The 23,132-nt window shown below is 43.0% G+C and overlaps 1 protein-coding gene across 1 annotated transcript; it reads left to right on the forward strand.

The window, feature by feature from the left end:
- Positions 1-988: 988 nt before the first annotated feature.
- Positions 989-21,968, forward strand: PGK1 (phosphoglycerate kinase 1). Its single transcript, XM_036839833.1, has 11 exons — positions 989-1,181; positions 7,049-7,099; positions 9,703-9,858; positions 9,973-10,117; positions 13,464-13,567; positions 14,210-14,329; positions 17,391-17,505; positions 17,758-17,937; positions 20,549-20,726; positions 21,005-21,103; positions 21,478-21,968. Exons 1-11 carry the CDS (start codon positions 1,117-1,119, stop codon positions 21,516-21,518), a joined length of 1,254 nt encoding a protein of 417 aa, XP_036695728.1. The 5' UTR covers positions 989-1,116; the 3' UTR covers positions 21,519-21,968.
- The last annotated feature ends 1,164 nt before the right edge of the window (positions 21,969-23,132 follow it).

A 23,132-nucleotide genomic window follows, 5' to 3' on the forward strand; every position in this document is an offset into this window, starting at 1 on the left:
CTCATAACTTTGAACTAGTGTCTCAATACCAATGCACTATGAATTAATATTTCCTACATCTTACCTGGACCTTGAGTGCCATGTGGGAAATTTTTGTTTCTGACTCAAATTACTTCATTCCAGCCAACTCTGTAAGCATGTTGGACCCGAGTGCCTAGTTCTGAGCAATGGTTGTTTGTACTATACTATAGTTAAGTAAGTGTATGGACTCTACATCTTAACTGCCTAGGTTTGAATCCACCATTTACAAGATCTGAAACCCTAAGCAAGTCACTAAACCTCCTTGTACATGAGTTAATTCATCTGTAAAATGAGGATTGCGAGTTTTGTGAGCAATGTTAGTTAATATATGAAAAATGCTCTAAGCGTTTGCCATTAGCTTCAAGTCGTAACCAAACAATTACATTGTACTTATTACAAAAAAGGTGAGGGGGGGGGAACAGGGGGAACCAGGGCCTTTCCCAACTCCTAAGAGGTCTCAATTCTTAAAGGCTCCTTAGCAGTCTTACAGAAAATTCCATTTGGGGGAGCCAGGAAAACAGAAATTTTCCAAAAGGAGCTGCCACTTGCATCTATCCGGATACGGCTGCGGGCAATTCCACGGGGTGCGTGCGGGGTGGCGCTTTTCCCCAGGCTGTCGTGGGTTTGCGCGGCGCTGCAGCTGCTCTGGGCGCGGCCGTAGGGACCGAGACGGCGGCCTTGGACCTCAGACTCTCTCCACGTCCGCCCCTCGGCGCCAACCTCTCCCTTTCCCTCCACCTGCGGGCCCGGCGGCACCGCCTCCCGCCTCTGGTCACGAAGGTTCCCAGCGGCTCGCTGCGTGCCGGACGTGACAGACGGCAGCAGCAGGTCCCGCCAGCGCCCTCGCAGACTGACAGCGCCTTGGAACAATAGCAGCACGCAGGCGCCTTCGGGCCGCGTCCTATAGCTGCCCGCGTGGCCGGCGAGCAGAGTGCGGCGGCCGGAAAGGGGCGGGGCGAGGTGGGAGGCGGGGCGACCGGGTCCGCTAGGCGCTCGGCATTTTCCACGCGTTCCGAGCGCGAGTCGGCTGCAGTCTCTGCCGCTGTCGCTGCACAGTCTCTTCCCTCGGCCTCTCGCTGCCGCTGAATTGCCAAGATGTCGCTCTCTAACAAGCTGACTCTGGACAAGATGGACGTGAAGGGGAAGCGGGTCATCATGAGGTAATCCTCGGGACTCTGCCGCAGCCTCTTCGGCCGGGGCCGACTTGCTTTCCCTCCTGCCCAAAGTGGCCTTTAGTCCTCGTCTCGGCCCCATGGGTCCTAGCCCTGCAGGACTGGGCTGCCCACCATTGTGGCTGAAGCTTTGCCCGGGTTTAACGGTTTCTAACCTCATTTTCCCCAACCCAAAAAGTGAGTCGAAGTTGCCCTTTGCGGGGGTGGATCCACCCAGGAAGGGCTCAGATTGCAGGGATCCATTTTGCTCTCTTCTCTTATTTCTGAAAGGCAGTTCTATCGCCTCCAGTTCCCGGTTGGCGAGGTGGGATGTGATGCTTAGCCTGCAGATCCCTAGACCCCCAGGGAAGGGACCTTGAAAGGTCATTTGGTTAGTTTCCCTTCTCCCACCACCGTAGACCATCCCAGACAAATCAGAAATGGCCCTGCACAAAAGGACATCTTTCCCAGAGAATGTTGATTTCGTTGTTCAGGAGTAGAGCCCACTAAAGCGTTGGGGGTGGGAGGGAGAGGTGGGGTGGGCGCACCGAAGGAGGCCCTGCAGGGCTTATGTAACAGGCCGCTGCTGCCGCTCTACGTGTCTTTGGACTACAGGCCATGGGTTTTGCACCAGGATTGTGCCACATACTGGGTAATGCTAGAGAAGGGTGTGGCTGCTCATTCTTGCTGTTTTCTAACCTCACCCCCACAGGTGGCTAGAGAAGCAGGATATTAGAAGTGGCGAAGGCTCCCCATGCGCTTTGGGGTCTTTTACTCCAAACATGTGGATTCCTGGTCACTTACCAACATGGCTTTTCCCTTGTTTGCCAGAATTAACTAGTATAATGTGTGGAGCTTTTACATTTATCCTTTTTGTAACATGTACATTCGTGCATGCCAGGAGCTAAGTGCAGGAATTCAGTTAGGTATGTAACTGATGGACTTGACCTTGACAGGATCCAAGGGTGGTGCTTTTGTGGGGGCCATAAGGGCTTGCACTGATAGCGTTGTGTAGTCTTGTCCTTTTAGGGAAGTGGTTGATTGATGGGCAGGCATGTGCATGATGTGATCCAGCCCCTTTCCCAATTTGGGCTGGTTCAAGAGAGGGCAACTTTTGCATATTAATGGATGCAGAAAGCAGTAGGGGATCTCCCTTTACCTAAGGCTTAAACGAAGGTATGCACTGTGAATTAGTGAACTGTATGGACACCCTAAAAGTTGATGTAGCTCTCCCCTTCCCTCTAATTTCATTATGGCCACTATTAGTTTGCAATTGGCCTTCTCTGCCCTGCTATGGAAATAATTAAAAGAACTCAATGGCTTATGGCCATGAAGAACACCTGGTGTCCCCCTTTTGCTAAATCACCTAGTCCTTTGCAATCTGGACAAAGTAGGAATCATAGCCATCCTAGTATTAGATAAGGGCCCTATCTACCCCTCAGATGCTCTTAAGGAAGGGGGATAGACCCTATGAAAAACAGGACAAGTGGACAAGTGGACATTGGCATGCAACTAGATCTTAGATTTTAGTGATTTCCTCCTGTCTCCACTGTGCTCAAGGCTGACCTTTCCAGATGCAGGCACCAGCTGAAAGACAAGAGGTGGGGCATCATCTTGGCTACCTTCCTACAATTGCAGTCTTGGGCTTTATCTCCTCTCTTCCCAGGGAAACTGGCTTGAGGAATTATCTGGGCTGGCTGGGAGTGAGACTAGAGGAGGTGCTTATCTTTTCTCCCTCTGGACCTAATACGAAATATGTTTCTGCCCAAGGTCTTAAAGTTTCATTTAACACAGATTAACCCTGAGCCTTGAAATGATTGGCTAGTCCTGTTTTGCTGATGGAAAATGACCTGTCCAAGGTCACTGAACTAGCAAGTTGGTGGTAGAGCCAGGACTAGAATTTGGGTCTCCTTGGCTACCAACCAGACTCTCTAAATTCTTGGACATAGTGAATAGGGACAGGTTAAAATAGAGCTTTGTCCGCTGAAGGTTGCAGTCAATAATTTTTCCCTGTAATCTGGATAGAACTTATTTGGCCTGAGAACAGGACGTTGCTTTTTTCTCAGATTATTAATGTAGCTCTAGAACAGAGGCAGCCATGCCTCGTCAGCTCAAATTTCTTTTTGTCTCAATTGCCTTTATGTGGTGCTTGCTGGCAGTGTTCCGGAAGTGGGGCCTCCGGAGTAGTGGCTGCTTCACTTGCCTCCTTTCTTTGTCTTGCAAAAGGGACCTGTGATGTTTGTAGAGTCTTCGGGCCCCTGCTTTGAATTGCCAAGGGAAATTGACTGATTTGTTGAGGGAACTTCAGATAGCCGGAAATCTCTGACTGGCTAATTAACAGGTTCTACCTCAGTTTTTTAGGACTCCATTTGACTTTATAGCCCTTTGAGTAAATTTCCTGTTTAATTTTTGCAATGTCATTTCCTTTTTTCCTCTCATAGGTTGCCAGTCTTACTCCTTTGCCGACTTGTGAAGCGCTTCCCTTTTGCTTGCTCTCCCCCACCTCTCTCCCTCCTCCCATTTTTTTAAACCTCACTATTTTTTCCCTAACCTGTTGTAACTTGTTAAGCAACAGCCTTGGTGTAGTGGAAAAAGAAACAGGGAGGAAAAACTGAGAGCAGGTGAGAAAAAAGAAGTCTCTAAGGGAGCCATAATACCCCAATTTTGTAGTCAGAGGCAGTAAAGCGAGGGTGGGAATGGTTCCTCTGAGAGCTTTTAATGGAACTGGGCCTGGACTCCTGCGATTTCAGGTGATAGTCTTGATATCTTTATTACAACTAAATTAATATTTTTAAGATTCATTTTGAAATAATTATATACATTCACAGGAGGTTGCAAAGATAGTATAGAGAGGTCCTGTGTTCACCCAGTTTCCTTCATTGGATACATCTTACATAATTATAGTACAATATCAAGAGTAGGAAGGAAGTTGACATTGGAATAAAGTATATAGTTCTTTGCTGTTTTATCACATGTGTAGATTTGTGTAACTCCCACCACAATCAAGATACAAAACTAGTTTTGTTTGAGCACTGCCAAGATCTCCCTCATGCTACTCCTTTAGAGTCGTGGCCTCTCTCACTCCATTCCTAAACCCCTGGTAACTACTAATCTCTCCTCCATTTGTAAAATTTTGTTATTTCAAAAATGTTATATAAGTGGAATCACACAGTATATAACCCTTTGGGATGGCATTTTTTCACCCAGCATAATGCCCTTGAGATTTATCCATGTTGCATGTATCAATAGTTCATTCCTTGTATCGCTGAGTAGTAGTCTATGCTATGGATGGTCCACAGTTTGAAGGACATCTGGGTTGTTTCCAGTTTGGAGTTATTTCAAATAAAGCTACTGTGAATGTTGAACATTTGTTCACAAGTCTTGGTATGGACATATGCTGTCATTTCTTTTGGGTAAACACCTAGGAGTGGAATTGCTGGGTCATATGCTTAGCCTTTTGAGGAATTCCCAGACTGTTTTCCAAAGCAGCCGCATCATTTTACATTCCTACTGGCAGTATATGAGTGCTCAATGGCTCTGCATCCTCACTAGCGTTTGATGTCATTTTTTAATTTCAGCCATTATGATTGGTGTGTAGTGATATCTGACTTTGTGCCTGAGGCTAAGCTCGGGATTGTTTAAGGGAAGTGGAAAAGGAAGGGGTGCAGATTTTACACAGAACCAGTGGAATGTGTAGGTCAGAGCAGTTTCTGTGGTGGAGTCCTTAGACAGGAGAAGCTAAAAGCAGACCTGTTGTTGAGAGTCTAGGAGATGATGAGGGAAGATATTCCACAAGCAATGAGAAGAGAATACAAGTCCAATTCTCATCAGTAAGCTATGCCATGGCAGCGTGGATAGATGAGAGAGATTCTTGAATGTTTCCAAAGAACTTCCTCTCTGTCAGGGCTTGGGGGTAGGGAGCAGCACTGCAAGGGTGGCTTATGCTCAGCCCCTTGCCATTAGCCCTTTTGAATGTGGGCCTTCTGGGAGGCTGCAGGGGGTGGGAGAAAATGACTCTTGGTAATGGGATACTCTGTCCTCTTTGGAATGCACTTTAAGGCTGGCAGGGGCCTTGTTCAGGATATTTAAAGAAGATGCTTAGAATCAGAATCGAGTAGCCTGAAATTAAGTAGACTGTATTTCTTTCTTTAGAGGCATACTGCCTTTATTTTTTTAAGATTTTAATTAAAATGTTTGAATACAGAAGTAGTCCTTCAACTCACCTTTGGAAAAGCTGTTCTTCAGTGAACTAGAGTACAGACCTAGGGGACATAGGAAATTGGTGGTCTTCTTAGTAGGTCTAGGATTTTGTAATTGTCTACCAAGCCTCAGCCTTAGAGGAAGGCCTAGTGATGGAACTTTGTGGTCAAACATGGCAGCAGTCTTTTTAACTAGGTCATACCTTCACTGTAGTCCCTTAGTGCGTGTTGCTAGCTGTTTTTAGTAATGGTTGATCTGCCTTTTAGATCACAGAATCACGTTTTGGAGAAGCCTTAGCATGTATAATAATAGCTACCACTTTTATGGCACTTACTGTGTATCAGTTACTCTCCAAAGCACTTTCCAAATCGGTAACTCATTTAATTTTCACAATAACTGTGAAGTAGATAGTAGTATCATCCCCATTCTAGAGATGAGAAAAAAATCACTTAAAAAGGATCTTGGCAGGCAAAACTTATACCTTACAAATAGCTATCGCACATCGTTTTCAGTCAGATTGAAGTAGCCTGAGGTTCTAAGGAGTTTGCAAGAAGGGGGAAGGAATGATCAGTTCTTAAAAATGGTAAAGCAGCAATCTGTTGGGTAAGAAAGGAGACTGCAGTAAATTGCTATCCACACCCCTCACCCCCCCCCCCCCCCCCGCCACCCTCGGGCCGTGTGCTGTGCCATGTGGCTTGTGGGATCCCGACCAGGGATTGAACCTGGCCCCCAGCAGTCCTAACCAGTGGATCCTAACCACTGGATCGCCAGGGAATTTCCTGCTTGTGCTATCTGGATCATTTCTTTTCTAATTGCCTGTTTGTCAGGTGGGCAGGGTCACATGTTCCATCCTCTCCTCTAAGCCTTTTCTTTTCTTTAATTAAAAAAATTTTTTTTATTGAAGTATAGTTGATTTACAATGTTGTGTTAGTTTCAGGTGTACAGCAAAGTGTCCTCTCAGGCTTTTAGAAAGAGGCTATCTTCTTGTTATTGTCTGTGTTTTGCTTGAAGGATACTGTTTGAACTTGGTCCTGGATACTGGGTTTCTTTCTGGTCCCGAGGTCCCAGCCTTTCTCCCAAAAGAATGATATTCTCTTGACGTGTTTTATTGTTCCAATTAATTTTTTTCTTTTGAGTAATGTTTGCTTCCTTAGAACCCAGAAATACTATCAAAGGAATCAAAATCCAGACGTGTTCCCTATAACCCCTCACTCCTCCAGCTGCCACTCTTATTAGATACTATCATGCTGGGCCCACATAGAAATCTTTTTAGATGGAACTGGCTTTAGCTTCCCTGGTCTTCAGGGCTAGTTCCTGTGATTTAAGTTGTTTTTTATTTTTTAAAATTTCTCTTTTAAAAAGTATGAGATACGTACCTAAAAGGGCACAAATCATAAGCTTCAAAGAGCAATCACTAAAGGAGCACATTCGTCACCCAGGTCAAGAAAGAGAACGTTACCAGAACCCCTGAAGCTCCCCCTGGTGTCCTATCCCAGTCACTACTCCCACCCTCCTCCCCATGGCTAATCACCATCTTCTGATACTGCTGATTATTTTTAAGGTGACTTTTGAACTTCCAACTTATTTAACTGGTTCACTAAAAGTCTCTCTCCTAATCTTTGGGGGAATGAAAAATTGATCATGGCTCTGAACCCAACACTTTGTTTCTTTTTCAGAGTGGACTTCAATGTTCCTATGAAGAACAACCAGATAACAAACAACCAGAGGTAATGTCCCTGCTAATCCTTGAGCTAGGTTTACGATGTACCTGGGTCTGAGTATATGGGATGAAATGGGTTTACTTCCTTATTGTAGAACTATGGCAACTTAAGCCATGTGATCTTGGCTTTCAACAACCCACCATCTGGTTTGCCTTCTTATGAGAATTTAGAAATTGAAAAAAATCATTTTAAGAAAGCGATTTTTTTCTCCCCCCATTTTTTTTAAATTTGAAGAATTTGGGGTTATGCATTTTTAAAGAACATAAAGGTTTAAGGTTACTTGGCTTCCCTTGCAAAATGAAGAACTGTGCATGTAGTTTTACAAGCCCCTATTCTAGCTGGCCCCGATAAAATCAGTTTTCGAGAATTTTGATTTAAGGGAAAAGACTTCAGAAGTAATATTTTCAGTCAGTTTAGGCTGCTCCAAATGTCTTGGCTCCTAGATTCAGAAGCAGAAATTTTAAGTGATAGTATTGCTCTTGCTTTTGACTAGATTGTAAAAGAAGGTTTTTATTTTAAATTTTAAATGAAAGGTTTGAGCTGGAAAGGTACGTTCCAATGGTATAGACCAGCAGTGTCTAATAAAAATATAATATGAGCCACATGTAATTTAAGATTTTCTAGTGGCCACATTAAAAAAGTAAAGAAAAACAGGTGAACGTAATAATACATTTTATTTAATCCAGTAAGCCCCAAATAATCATTTTAGTATGTAATCAATTAAAAATTAATCAAAGGAACATTTAACTTTTTTGGTATTATTTGAGATCCAGCACATACCAATCTGGACTAGCCACATTTCTAGTATTCAGGAGACACCTGTGGCTAATGGCTACCATATAGTACAGTGCAGGTATAGACCCAGAACACTTTCAGATATTGGCCCCAGAATAGAGCCTGGCATTTTGCCAAGCACATCCCTGCTGCACCATAGTGGAACATCTTTGTACAAGGCACCTCTGACCCTTCTTGACTTTCATTATTTTCTGTAGCACACATAAAAGATTGGAAATATGCCTATCAAGGTATTTTATAAGTAAAAAACAGAGAAACAGGTCTGAGTAGATCTTTTCATTTTCAGAACTCCATGGAGTTGATTAACAAAATGAAGCATTAGAAATAATAGAACTTGGCCAATAAGGGATAGCCCTGAAGATTAATTTGGTTTCATCGGGCAAACGTTGTACCTGATGAAGGTTTCTTCTTTATTTGGTATAAATGAGTTTCTATATCTGCCAAGTAGCATAAGATATTTTAGAAACATAACTTGGCTTTTTATTATTCCATTCTCTGCTGAAATATCACCTTATCAGAGAGACTTTCCCTGGCCACCCTCTCTAAAATCCCCTTCACCACTGTTCTCCAGTCATTCTTGTCCCCCTACCTTGATTTATTTTCTCCATAGTTCTTACCACTTCTATGAGAGCAGAGACTATTTTATTTACTATTGTATTCTCAGAATCTGATATAGTAGCTGCCACAAAAGAAGCATCCAATAAATATTTGTTGAATAAATAAATGATTTTCTTTGTTATCAATTTTAATTTCTTAAAGACTGCCAAGAATGGAAAGTTAGAATTGGGTTTGTAACAAAAATTTGAAGTGTTTAAAGGAGGTTTAATAAATGTTAGGTTAAACTATAATTTAGTAAATGCGATGCATTATGTAAACCACATTCTATATAATGTATTTATTTTTACCTACGTAAAAAAGTGACTTAGGATCTGTAACGGGTGCAGAAAAGTTACATGTTTTTCAGTTTTCCCCAAATTTCTTGTAATGGTTTCAAGATTTGGGAATTTTATATTTCTTCCACAGTCGAACACTTAGGATGTTTCAGGGGTCCCTAAGACCACCCACATATTTGGTGATTCACTGGAAGGACTCACAGGACTCAGCATATAGTTCTCACTGCTAAAGTTTATTACAGTGAAAGGATGCATGACAGGATCAGCAAAGGGAAAAGACACAGGCAGAATTTGGAGAAATCCATGCATGGGCTTCCATGCTTTCTCCCTCTCATGATGGGACACACCAAGCGTGCTCCTTTCTCCAGCAGTGAAAAATGCAATAATTGCGTACAATGTTTCTGTCCAGAGAAGCCCTTTAGAGACTCAGCTCCCAAGATTTTTACTGGCAGCTGATCACATAGGCACCCTCTGCCCAGCAACTACCAAAATTCCTCTTAGAGGGAAGCAAGTGTTGAGCGTAAATCACCTTGTTTGTACAGACAGTCTAGGGACTGTGAGCAGCCCTTGTCAGAGAACTGAGGGACCACTTCAAAAGCCAAGTTCCCAGATACCAGCTAAGGGCCAACCTTGCAAGCAGGTCCTTCTGAAGATAGCAGCTTCAGTCCTGCTATATTAACTCTTTTCTGCACAAGGGGCAAAACATGATGAGATTGTATAATCCTAGGGGGAGGGTTGACATCCTAATTAACTTCTTCCTCTGCACATGGACCTGAGGACCATCGCTGAGTTGTTGACAGTAGATCTGAAGGAATTTGGAGAAGAAAGGGGGCTTTATGTTTTATGAGACCATGAATAGAATAGTGCCCACTAATTCTTAGGAGTAACCTAACTCTACCTGTTGTCTCTTTTTGGTTGCAGGATCAAGGCTGCCGTTCCAAGCATCAAATTCTGCTTGGACCATGGAGCCAAGTCAGTTGTTCTTATGAGCCACCTGGGCCGGCCTGATGGTGTCCCCATGCCTGACAAGTACTCCTTGCAGCCAGTTGCTGTAGAACTCAAATCTCTGCTGGGCAAGTACGTTTCAGGCTCTGGTGCTGGTGGACTCTGTGACAGATGTTGTCAAGCATGTTGTTATTGGTTCTTAACTTTCCGACTGCTCAAGTGTTTTCCATGTTGTGCTCTCCCCAGGGATGTTTTGTTCTTGAAGGACTGTGTGGGCCCAGAAGTGGAGAAAGCTTGTGCTGACCCAGCTGCTGGGTCTGTCATCCTGCTGGAGAACCTTCGCTTTCATGTGGAGGAAGAAGGGAAGGGAAAAGATGCTTCTGGGAACAAGGTAGGACCTGTGATTTTGACATTAGTGGAGGTGAGGAGGGCTGAGTGTATAAGAGACTGTGATTGAAGAGTAGAGGAAGCTCATGTTTATTTTGACAGCTTTTTATTGAAGTACAGCATACAATTAAAAATGCACAAATGCACAGCTTGATGAATTATCACAAAGTAAGCACACCTGTGTAACCACCACCTAGGTCAGAGAATAGGATATTGTCAGCATCCCAGAAGCCCTCCTCATCATGCTCAAGTAGTTTTGAAATACCTTGGAAAAATACGTGAACACCATTTGGGTGTACGAGGATTTGGTGAACATGCTGCTTCTAATTGTCCCTTTGTTACACACCTGGCCTGTGATACATGAAGATTGTTTTTTTCTAATAGTATGTGATTATATCCTATCAAAGGGGGAGGCTGTGATTGCCAAGTGCTGAGAGCAGACATTCACAGGTGGTTGTTGGCTGGGGGCATGGCGGTGAGTATCCATGATACACCAGGTGTTCCTCCGGCAGAGCCAGTTTTAGATTTTTTGTTTGTCAAGGCTGGAACTGTTTTTCTAAGCAACAGGCCCTGGTGTGTTATGGAAGGACAATCTGTATTTTTATTTAGAAGGGGAATTAACTTAAAGCTTGAGCTTGGTACTTTTAACACACTAAATTAAATTTGATATCATTGGGATTTTCTTAGAAAAGAATCATGTGAGCAGAAAAAGTACTTTCCTAAGTCAAGTGGAAAGGGACTATTTGGGACATTTGATTGTAGTTGGGTAAATGATGGTCATGATGATACTGCCTTGGGTTTAAGACATTTTTCTTAAGAAGTGTAAAGCATCTTTGAATTTCTTCTTAAGGAAGTACAGATATCGTATTTTCAAAAAAAACCTAGGTCTCAGAAAGGCAGTCATTTGATTAAAGTTAGAGGTAGTGGTACTGTTGCTGGGCCTTACATAGAGCTCAGTCCATTAGATCAGCAAACTTTCTGTAAAGGGCCAGACAATAAATATTTTAGGCTTTGCGGACCATACGGTCAGCCACAACCTTATATGGTCTCTGTTGGAACTATTCAGCTCTGCCATTGTTGTGCAAAAGCAACCACAGGGAAAAAAACAAAAATTTTTTAAAAAGGCAACCATAGGTAACCCATAAAATAGATTACTGTGACCGACAACCAGAATTCAAATATTAAATGATAAAGCTGGCTCTTTGAAGATGATTTGGAATTTGCCTATTGGTAGAAGGGAAGCTGAAAGCACCCTTTAAGTACTTTCCACTCTTAAGGTCTTTAGTATCTTGTGGAACAAGATGCTCTGAGGCTAGCGTCTCAACCTCCCGTTGTACTTCTCACATTTCTTAAGGTCATCGCAGTGCCTGCTTTCAAGCAGTTTCTTTTCTTAGCACTGCAGGCTCTGGTCTTGCCTTATCTTGCCTTTGGCATGGTCTTGCTACAGTAGTATGAGTCAAATGCTGACCTAAAATTTGGTGCCCTTTTAGACTGAAACTCAACCTGCTAGACGCTCGGGCTTAGAAATGGCAGGAGGCAACTGGCAAATTGAGGCAAAACCTTTTATTCAGGAAGTGATGAACCAACTATGCTAGTCTATGTCTTTTTTAGTTAGTTTACTTTACATTTAGTGTCCAGTGGCTTTCCATGCCTTGAAATTTCGGGAGCCAGCCATAAGTTCAAAGTGGATAAAAACAAAGCGAGGGCATGAAATTTTTCCTTTATCCAGTGTGCCTGCATTGGTTTTTTAGGAGCATTCTCTTCCTTCTAGTTATTGGCAGATCAAAAATGAGAAATGGGTTCTTCTTACTATTAATTTCTATAGTACCTTTTCCATGAAGAGCTTTCAATTTGTCTCATTTTTCCTCAAACAATTCTTCTTAAATAGAGGGGTTATCTTCCCTTTTTAATAGATGGGAAGATTTCAGGGGCAGAGAACAACTTGACAAAGGTTACACAGTAAATTAGCGTCAGACCTGGTCCTAGAACCCAGGTCTCCTGCCATTTGGGCAGTGTTTGCATTACTACACACATTGTCTTGCAGTCACCAGTGGCAGATGATATTCCACTGTAAAGAGATTATGGGGGCTCTACAGTCTTCAGTTTTAGCATTAGTGCCCCTGCATTCTTTGGTTCATTAGAGGAAAGCACCTGTTATCTGTGGCAGCCTCCTTCTTCTCAGTACATGGGAGAATGGGAGTGGACAGTGACTGAAAGAAACATCTGTTTTGTGCTCTTCTCTGCCATGTCCCTCTTATCTGGCTTCCTGTGCATCTTTGCTTTGTTTCCTACTGGAGACTGTTCATCTTGCCGCCCTGCTTTCTTTCCCCTATGGGAGCGTGGGGGGCGGGTATTATCCCTGGATAGTTAGCCGACATTCAAAGCCCTATGTTTTACTTCTACTTTTTGTTCCTATTTCTTTTTTGTAGAAGTGTATTGTTTTATCAGATGCCTAACTTCCAGGGAAGGCTATATGAATTATCTCCTTTTGCTATTATATAAAATGTTTCTGAGGTCCTTTTCTGTTGTCATGTTTCCATCTGCCTTCTCTCTTCCAGCCTGCCCTTGTTGCTTTGATGAGGAATATATATGAGGGCCTTTTTCCCTTTGCAGAAAGGTCTTGGTAGCCAGCGGCTTGACTCAAGTATAATCCTAAATTTTACAAGGAGAATATGTTAAAATGAGGAAATGAGTCAAGATAAGGAGAGAGAAGGATAATTTGAGTCTTGTCCTAGGAGCTGGAGAGAGGCCAGTGGGATGTGATTACGGGTTAAGCTGTGGTTCAGGAATCTTAGGCTTGCAATTTGAGGGAAGGTGGAGGAGAGCAGAAACATGCAGAAATGACCAAAAGACCTGGAATATTAGGAAGAAAGAACAGATCCTGTTGCTAGTTTTAAAAACTGGGCTTCCCTGGTGGTGTAGTGGTTGAGAATCTGCATGCCAATGCAGGGGACATGGGTTTGAACATGGGTTCAAGTCTGGGAGGATCCCACATGCCGCAGAGCAACTGGGCCCGTGAACCACAACTACTGAGCCTGCGTGTCTGGAGCCTGTGCTCCGCGACAGTGAGAGGCCTGCGCACCGCGATGAGGAGTGGCCCCCGCTTGCCACAACTAGAGAAAGCCCTCGCACAGAAAGGAAGACCCAACACAGCCAAAATAAATAAATAAAGAAATAAATAAAACAAAAACAACAACAAAAAAACCAAAAACCTACTATCCTACCAACTCAGGGTCTTTATAGATGTTGAAGAGGACACTTGGTATGAAATGCTTTTACAGTTGTCTTTGGAGCCATCAACGTTTCCTGTGTTGTTGTTTTTCCTTTTTTTTGTTTGTTTTTCTCTGCAGGTTAAAGCTGAGCCAGCCAAAATAGAAGCCTTTCGAGCTTCGCTTTCCAAGCTAGGGGATGTCTATGTCAATGATGCTTTTGGCACTGCTCACCGAGCCCACAGGTACTAAAAGTTTTTTGCTCATTGTCAAACTGGGAGCATTATTTCTCTGTTTACTTGAACAGCCCAAGCTCTGGCTTGCTTTTGGATATTTCTGTATTATATTGTGATCTTTTTGGCTTCTATCTCTAATTGGAGCTACAAATTACACTGAGGTTCTTGTTGAGTATCTCCGATCTAAAGAGGAAATAAAAGCAAATGTTGAGAATTGTGGAGCTTTTTGTCGAGCTTCAGGAAGATGTTCCTCTGTCTCACTTTGGGATATTTCATGGAGAGCTCTCCCTTTGTGAATGCTGTGGGAGTGGAATCTTAGGCTGTCAGTAGGAAGCAAACTGAGGAATCCTTTCCTGTTGTCGTCACCTGGCTGATTATTTATTGTGGTTAAACCCTTGGCCTGAAGACTATTAATTGGGTATCTTAAATTCTACCTTAGGGCATTGCTTTTCACTTGTTCCCCTTGACCCTGCATTATTAGTCAAAAATCTTATCTTGTACCTAAGTGTTTTGTTGCAGTTTGGGCATGAAAACCGTGGTGGCCTGGCATCTCAAAAGTGAAAATATTTTCAGTGATAAGGAGATGGCCTCTAGAATTGGGAGAATTGCTAGGGATTGACCTAACATTTGAATGTCTCTGTTCATTTCTAGCTCCATGGTGGGAGTAAATCTGCCAGAGAAGGCTGGAGGTTTTTTGATGAAGAAGGAGCTGAACTACTTTGCCAAGGCCTTGGAGAGCCCAGAGCGACCCTTCCTGGCCATCCTGGGCGGGTATGGAGAACTCTTCAAGATTATGCTTTAAGTAGTGTTTTTGCCTGGTAGTAGGCCATAACTTGGGTGGTTTATTGTCAGATAGCACAATCAAACTGGGTGACTGAGGAGAATTTAATAAAGGGACTGTCTACAAAGGTGTGGGTAGGGTTTAGGGAAACCCAGAAGGGACAGTACAGTAATCTGGGGCAACAGTCATCACCATCCTTAGGCCTGAAGGGAAAAAGGAAAGGGATGGTTACCAAAATCCAGAGAGGGTGGTTGCGTGGAGAGGTCCCTCTGATAGAAACCGTAGCCTTTGGTCAAGGGATGTAGGGATAGTCATCTAGCAGGGAAGGAGCCAGGGAAATAGATACTCTGATCTTTTAATGTCCTGCTGATGTACCCCCTCCTACCCACAATGGGCTGCAACCTAGCTGGATGTCAGAGGGCAAGGGAACTCCTTGATGCAGTCCACTCAGGTCAGCCTCCTGGGACAGAGAACAGGGCTGGAAAGGATAGAAAGTGGCTCTGGAGGGAAGAATCGGAAAGATCCACCATTGCTCATCTAACGATTTTTGAAGCACTTCAGCCTCTCAGATATGAAAACCTCCTCATATGTGTTTAATATATCATTTGGAACTCATTTCTCCAGCTCACATACCTTTTTATATTTTCTCCTATGGGGAAAGGTACCCTGTGAATAGTGATATTCTACTGGCTTAGTTAAAAATACGAATTTCAGAAGTGCAACTCAAGAGGCTAGGAGGGTACATTTTAGGTGATAAAGTAGGGACAGAGACCTGGGACTGCTTGGGTAAGATCTTGTCACTTGGCATGGCTATCTAGATGGCAGCCTCTTTATGACTAGATTCTCCTGACCCTTTTACGAGCGGGGCTTCTTTTTTCCATGGGAGTGAACACACTCAGCATTTCCCTATGAATGCTGACTCAGGAGTTGGGTGTCAATTTCAGATAGCATAGTTGCTCTCCAGGTTCATGAGCCCAGTTTCAGGGTCCTAAAAATAGTTAAGGTGGGTATAGGTTGTTATCTGTGTCCTGGAATCATTGCCCCTCTTGTGCACTGGTTTATAAAGGTCAGACTCTGATCTTTGCTTCTCTGGAGATTAGGAGTTGGGCTTTGTTCTCCAACCTTCCGTAGATCTGGAATATGGAAGTGAGTGCCACCTAGGGGTTTTGATTAGGTTTTGGACTCTGCCTAAAATAGCTATTTTGGGGAAGTTGATGTGGAGGGGTTTTTTTTGCCATCTTTCTTGCCATGTAGTCTCCTTAGAACATTAACAATTTAGGGGAAGATTTTACATTTTATTAAAAAACGTTGTGTTGGGAATTCCCTGGTGGTCCAGTGGTTAGGACTCAGTGCTTTCACTGCCGAGGGCCCTGGTTCAATCCCCGGTCGGGGAACTAAGAACCCACAAGCCGCATGGCGCAAAAAAGCCCCATTATTATGGAAACGCTCAAACATTACAGAAGTTGAAAGAATAGTATAATAACCCCCAGGTACCTCTCACCCTGCTCTAGTAATTATTGGCATTTTTGCCAATCCTGTTTCATCTGTCCTCTAATCCTTTTTTTTGTCAGGAGTATTTGAAAGCAAGCCTTAGGCATCATATAATTTCATTTCTCATACTTCTGTATGCATCTCATAACTGATGAGATTTCTTTTAAATAACCACCGTGTGTTATACCTAACAAAATTTAACAATTTTATTACTATCATCTAATACCCAGTCTGTATTCAGAAATTCTCCATCATTTCAGAAATGCCTTTTTACAGTCAGTTTGTTTGAATAAGGATCCAGATGAAGTCCATGCATTGCATTTGGTTGTTAGGTATATTTTATTCTATAATAGTTCTTTCTTCATTATTATTTTCATTCCATTGATTTGTTGAAGAAGCAGGGCATTTGATCTGTAGAACATCCCACATTCTTTAGAAGACGTTGAGTCTCGTTTCTCCTGATCTGTAGAACATCCCACATTCTTTAGAAGACGTTGAGTCTCGTTTCTCCCTCTTTCTCTGTCTCTCTCTCTCTTTCTGTGTGTGTCTGTTTCTGTATAAAACAGTTAATCCATTCTTACCCTTGGTGGTGACCAATCTTTACAAGTGAGATATCTATAGTCTCTTTCCATCTATTCTCCCACATCGCTATTGTTTTGAACCTCCATTTCACAAATCCTAGCATAGGGCCTCTCACAGAGTAGGTATCATCTTGTTTATTGAATGAAGAGGTAGATAGGCCCAAGGTGATTGGTTCATTTAAGTGGGATTTAGATATATAAGAATATTTGTGGAAGGCAAGCTGTTACTTATGTGAAGATTTTAAAGGTTGTACCTCAAGTGAATGTTTTTCTTTTGTTTAGATATTTTTTTTCTCTCGGAGGTGAAAGGTACATCTGTGTTTATTATCTTATTTCCCTCTACTAGAATATAAGCTCCAAAGGGGTAGGGATCTTCTCTTTTGCCCAGTGATGTTTCTCAGAGACCTAGAACCTTGGCACAGAGTAAGTGCTCAATCAGTGTGTTGAATCAAGTGGTCCAATAGAATAACGAATGCCATAAAGCAAATGTTCCAGCAACTGAGCATGGACCTAAGAGTGTGAATATCTATTTTTGCTCAGTATATATTCATTTGGTATATAATCTGGTTCCTGCTCTAGGATTAGGACAGTTTTCAGGGAGCTCAGGGATCCCACAATTAGCAATCTTTCTCAGGTACAATTAGCAATCTTTCTCAGGTACAATTAGCAATCTTGACCCTTTGATTTTTTGGGGGAGAGAAGGGGCAAAATAGATCTATCTGGAACTTGTGATTTCTTTAGATGATTGTAAGTCTTCTAAGCCCTTCTTCGCCAAGAGCTACACCTTAAAAGGATTTCTTAGTAATGGATTGGCTTTTTGGGTTGGAGAAACGTAGGGCAAAGTTAGCCAATACTTTTGTCACTCTGTGGGACATTTCTCTGTTCCTGTCTCTTAATATCAAAACTCAGGCTTTATGTAATATCAGTTCCTTAGTCCATTGTTTGTTCTTTGGGTGATGATTCTTGCTTTCCCTTCCAGAGCTAAAGTTGCAGACAAGATCCAGCTGATCAGTAATATGCTAGACAAAGTCAATGAAATGATTATTGGTGGTGGAATGGCCTTTACCTTCCTTAAGGTGCTCAACAACATGGAGGTAGGAAACCAATGCCAAGTGGATGTGAAATAGCTCTCCATGAGAAATAGCTGGTTATGTAAATTTAAAAAGGAAATTAGCTTCTGACATGAGCCCTAAAAACTCCCATTTTTATTTATTTTGCAAGTTGTTTTTCTTTCGTCTTTGAATTATTCCTTTGTATTGTGTTGTATTTTGTTCCTGTCTGCTTTGTGAGGTAATCACATTCTTAGTATAGAGGCTGATCTTCATCATCTTGACTTTCCTGTGTAGATTGGCACTTCTCTGTTTGACGAAGAGGGATCCAAGATCGTCAAAGACCTGATATCCAAAGCTGAGAAGAATGGCGTGAAGATTACCTTGCCTGTTGACTTTGTCACCGCTGATAAGTTTGATGAGAATGCCAAGACTGGCCAAGCCACTGTGGCCTCTGGCATACCTGCTGGCTGGATGGTGAGTCACTTGGGTGGTTGGTAGTATGAGTGAACAAATACATTTTGGTATCATTCATTCAACCAACCAATGGGAATTTTAATTAATTTATTTTTTTATTTATTTTTATGGCTGTGTTGGGTCTTCATTTCTGTGCGAGGGCTTTCTCTAGTTGTGGCAAGCGGGGGCCACTCTTCATCGCGGTGCGCAGGCCTCTCACTATCGCGGCCTCTCTTGTTGCAGAGCACAGGCTCCAGACGCGCAGGCTCAGTAATTGTGGCTCACGGGCCCAGTCGCTCCGCGGCATGTGGGATCCTCCCAGACCAGGGCTCGAACCCATGTCCCCTGCACCGGCAGGCAGACTCTCAACCACTGCGCCACCAGGGAAGCCCGCCAATGGGAATTTTAAAAGAAGGGCTCCAGGCTTCCCTGGTGGCGCAGTGGTTGAGAATCTGCCTGCTAATGCAGGGGACATGGGTTCGAGCCCTGGTCTGGGAAGATCCCACATGCCGCGGAGCAACTGGGCCCGTGAGCCACAACTACTGAGCCTGCGCATCTGGAGCTTGTGCTCCGCAACAAGAGAGGCCGCGATAGTGAGAGGCCCGCGCACCGCGATGAAGAGTGGCCCCCGCTTGCCGCAACTAGAGAAAGCCCTTGCACAGAAACGAAGACCCAACACAGCCAAAAATAACTAAATAAATAAATAAATAATAAAAATAAAGGAATTCCTTTAAAAAAAAAAAAAAAAGAAGGGCTCCAAATGTTGAGTGAGACCCTCCTTCGGGGAGAATCCATGGGGAAAAGCAGTGGTATCAGATTGCTGCTAAGACTTTTCATTAGTAATGTGGGGGCAAAACTGTTTTCTCTTTCTTCATCTATTTAATGTTTATTAAGTACTTGACTGTGTGCTGGGGCAGATGCTATGTACTTTCATGGTTTGGGCTGTTCTGCATTATGTTGCTACCTAGAAACCTGTATAAGAAATTTTTCTCATATGAAAACATTAAGATAGTACAAGTATAATTATTGCAAGCAGGGAAAAATTTATGTGTATATTAAAGACTTATTTAGCTGATTGTAATGTTCTCCATATTTTATCATTCTAATAGCTGTACAAAATTGTTAACGGTGACATACTAGTTTGCTTATCACTTTCCTTTTTTTTTAGAATTATTTAAGCTTTCATATTTCTTATTTTTTTCTTTTAAGATTTCTTTATTTTTTTAATTTATTTTTGGCTGCGTCGGGTCTTAGTTGCAGCATGTGGCATCTTTCGTTGCGGCGCATGGGCTTCTCTCTAGTTGTGGTGCTTGAGCTCCAGGGCGCGTGGGCTCTGTAGTTGTGGCATGTGGGTTCTGTAGTTGTGGCACGTGGGTTCCATAGTTGTGGCACGTGGGTTCCAGAGCTTGTGGTCTCTGTAGTTTGCGGCATGCGGGCTGTAGTTGAGGCGTGCGAGCTCAGTAGCTGTGGCACATGGGCTTAGTTGCCCCGTGGCATGTGGGATCTTAGCTCTCTGACCAGGGATTGAACCCGCATCCCCTGCATTGTAAGGCGGATTCTTTTCCACTGGACCACCAGGGAAGTCCCATCACTTTCCTTTTGATAGGCATGTGGGTTTTATTTAGTTCAGTGTTTCTCAAAGTGTGGTCTCAAGAACAGCAGCATCGGACTTGCCTGCTGGCACAGTGGTTAAGAATCCGCCTGCCAGTGCAGGGGACATGGGTTCGATCCCTGGTCCGGGAAGATCCCACATGCTGTGGAGCAACTAACCCTGTGCACCACAACTACTGAGCCTGCGTTCTAGAGCCTGGGAGCCACAACTACTGAGCCCGCCAGCCTAGAGCCCGTGCTCCACAACAAGAGAAGCCACGGCAATGAGAAAAGCCTGCGCACCGCAACGAAAAGTAGCCCCCGCTGGTGGCAACTAGAGAAAGCCCGTGCGCAGCAACAAAGAACCAAAGCAGCCACAAATAAATTAAAAAAAGAACAGCAGCGTCAGCATCATTTTGAAACTCATTAAAAAATGCAGATTCCTGTCCCCTGCCCCTGACCTGCTGAAGCAGAAACTCTGGGGGTAAGGCCCAGAAATGTGTGCTCGAACAAGCCATCCTGGTGATTCTGATGCACAACCACGTTTGAGAACCACTGATCTAGTTTAGTGTTTTTCAACCTCGGCACTATTGACATCTCGGGTAGTTTTAGTTGTGGAGGGCTGTTGTTGCATTATAGGATGTTTAAGGCATCTTTGGCCACTAGATGCCAGAAGCAACCCCCTACCATCTCCAAATCATCACAATCAAAAATGTCTTGAGACATTGCCATGTGTTCCCTAGGGAGGGACGGAATTGACCCTAGTTGAAAACCACTTATCTGGTTACACACAATCATAAAATAGTGTGGCTAAGAATGTTTTTATCAAATAACTTTTGAGGTTTTCCCTTAGACTTGATCTTCCATAAAGGATATGAACAGGTTTATAATTTTAAAGAATGAGGGGTATCTTTTGGTTCTAGAAGACACTCTGGTGTTCAGCCTTGAGTTCTGGTCTTGATGGAGGTATGGTATTTGCTCCTCTGAGTAGCTTTTATTGGTAGCTCATCCTTTCATCCTCTCTTTTAACTCTGCCCCTTAGGGCTTGGACTGTGGTCCTGAGAGCAGCAAGAAGTATGCTGAGGCTGTTGCTCGGGCTAAGCAGATTGTGTGGAATGGACCTGTGGGTGTATTTGAATGGGAAGCTTTTGCCCGAGGAACCAAAGCCCTCATGGATGAGGTGGTGAAAGCCACTTCCAGGGGCTGCATCACCATCATAGGTAAGGGGTCCTGTACAAAGCTATCGCCAATGTGAGCTGGCAGAATTCTGATCTGAGGAAAGTAGAGGGGAAATGGTTAACTTTTCCTAGGTTCCTTGGTGCCAGGTGAATCTTGAGAGCTAAATGGGTATGTAATTCATGGAGGAACCTCTAAATGAGATGGACTTGGGGGGTTATCGGCTACCTTTTGAGCTTGAGAGCACATTGCCTTATAATTTTGGTGCCAATCTTTTTTCTTTTCTCTCCTTTCCCCTTTTTACTTGGCTTTCATTCAACAGGTGGTGGAGACACTGCTACTTGCTGTGCCAAATGGAACACAGAGGATAAAGTCAGCCATGTGAGCACCGGAGGTGGTGCCAGTTTAGAGCTCCTGGAAGGTGAGGTTCTTTAATGTTTTTTTGACTTATTTGGGGGAAGGATGGGGTTTATGCAGTGAGAGGTGAGTAGAATGGAGTGGAGGCGGTAGATAGTGTTGTCATTAGCAGTCATTAGCTGGGCAGTACAAATGGAGGAGTTTCAAATAAAGCTCCTGGCTTCCATTTGAGGTGGGAAGGGCCAAATGGGAAGACTTATTCTCAAAGAGGTTATGCTCTAGTAGACCTGGGACCCAAAATGTAAAAGTTACCTAACTCCTGGCCATATACCCTAGAGAAGAGCTGATATGTTATTGGGAGGATAGAAGGGGAGAGATCTGGCTTAGTGGATCCTATAGTAATGCTGACTGTGTGTGTGTGTGTTCTCTCAAAAACAGGTAAAGTCCTTCCTGGGGTGGAGGCTCTCAGCAGTGTTTAGTACTTTCCTGCCTTTTGGTTCCTGTGCATAGCCCCTAAGTCAACTTAGTGCTTTCTGCATCTCCACTTGGCATTAGCTAATATCTTCCCCTATGTCAAGATTCGGCTAGTGGCCAAGAGATGTAGCGCCAGGAACCCTTAAACAGTTGTACGGCATCTCAGCTCACCTTTACTGCACCCTGGCTTTGCCTACATTCTTCAAGATCCCATTTGAATTTCTTAGAGACTAAACCGTTCTGCATTCTAGAGTGCATATATTTGTATTATGCCTGTTAAAAGAAAGTGAGCTGTGTTAGCTTAGTTCTCTTTATGAAGTAGCTTATTCTGATTAGCTTTGTCATTGTTTCACCACTCAGCATGGAAACAAAATGAAATTCCAGTTGTTGGTAAGGAGGGAGATGAAGTTGGTGATCTATTAAATAAATAATAAAAATATCCATTGAAACTGGGATTTTTTTCCTGTGATATTTTGTTAGGGTGAGAACAGAATCTTGAGGAGGGGATCAGATATCTACGTCCATGTTTCTAAGTAACATGCTTAAACTGTTAACTTCTTGATTTTCTAAAAAAGATCTCTATTAATTTCATACATGGGAAGATTTAGCTCTCTTTTGCCTCTGTTCCATATGTACGTCCCTTTCTTCATTCTCCCAGTATAGTTTTGTCATAATTTTAGATTTGATCAGTAGAGTCTACATTGTGATTATAAATATTATTCACAGCTGAGCTATGTCATATGCCATGATTATATTTACTTATGTATCTTTTAATTTTCTTTGGAGTTAAAAATAGTTTTAAAAACTAGTTTCTTTTTTTCTGTGTATCTATCACTGATTCATTCCCAACATATTCAAACAGATGAGACAGTTCGTTCATTTTTATTAGAGATGTCCCTCCTGCAGTCCTCTGTGTTCCTGTTCCAGTTTGTACTGGCTGCCCCCTACCTTGGCTGTACAGCTGTTGCCCTGGGGTTTCCTGTTTCCAGAGGAAATCCCTGTGGGGTAACTCTTGGGGATTCCTTTAACCTCCTGTGTTGAACCTTCCTTTTCCTGGATCTGTTTTCCCCCTCTTTCTTGGTTTACTTCTCCTTTTTGTGAAACACAAGACTCCACTAGCTTCCTGAGAAATTGAGAGCGTAGGAGGCAAAATTTTTTGTATGTCTGAAGATATCTTTATTCAACTCTTATATTTGCCTGTTTGGTTATATGTAGAATTTCAGCCTACATATCAGTTTCTCAGACTTAAAGCCTTTGATTCACTGTCATTGCTGAAAATCTAATGACATCCTACACTTGATCTTAGCCAAAAGGCCAAAGCGATTTCAATGACATTCTTATTCTTTTATTGTCCTTGTAGTTTTCCCTCCTTTCTCTTTCCTGTCATTTTAATGGGAGTTTCAGGAATGAGCAGAGGTAAACGGTGCAATTTCAAAAGGCTGTGTTTAACCGGAATTTTTCTGCTGGGCATTTTACATACTAGAGTATGTATTTCACCTTTATGGATAAAGAAGTAGTTAAACTATTGGACAGGATCACAGAGCCAGTAACAGCAGGGATTCAAGTCCAGGTTTGTCTGACTCCAAAGGCTGGTGCTTTTTCAGTGTGCCTCACTCCCT

This window comes from Balaenoptera musculus, chromosome X (assembly GCF_009873245.2).
Source record: "Balaenoptera musculus isolate JJ_BM4_2016_0621 chromosome X, mBalMus1.pri.v3, whole genome shotgun sequence".
In the NCBI taxonomy this organism is placed as follows: Eukaryota; Metazoa; Chordata; class Mammalia; order Artiodactyla; family Balaenopteridae; genus Balaenoptera; species Balaenoptera musculus.

Bases quoted from the DNA above. Each gene is read 5' to 3' on its own strand.
- PGK1 (XM_036839833.1), top strand. From the start codon at position 1,117: ATGTCGCTCTCTAACAAGCTGACTCTGGACAAGATGGACGTGAAGGGG. The intron at 14,330-17,390 runs GTATGGAGAACT...TTTCCCTTCCAG, and splicing joins TTCCTGGCCATCCTGGGCGG to AGCTAAAGTTGCAGACAAGA. The intron at 17,938-20,548 runs GTGAGTCACTTG...TCTGCCCCTTAG, and splicing joins GCATACCTGCTGGCTGGATG to GGCTTGGACTGTGGTCCTGA.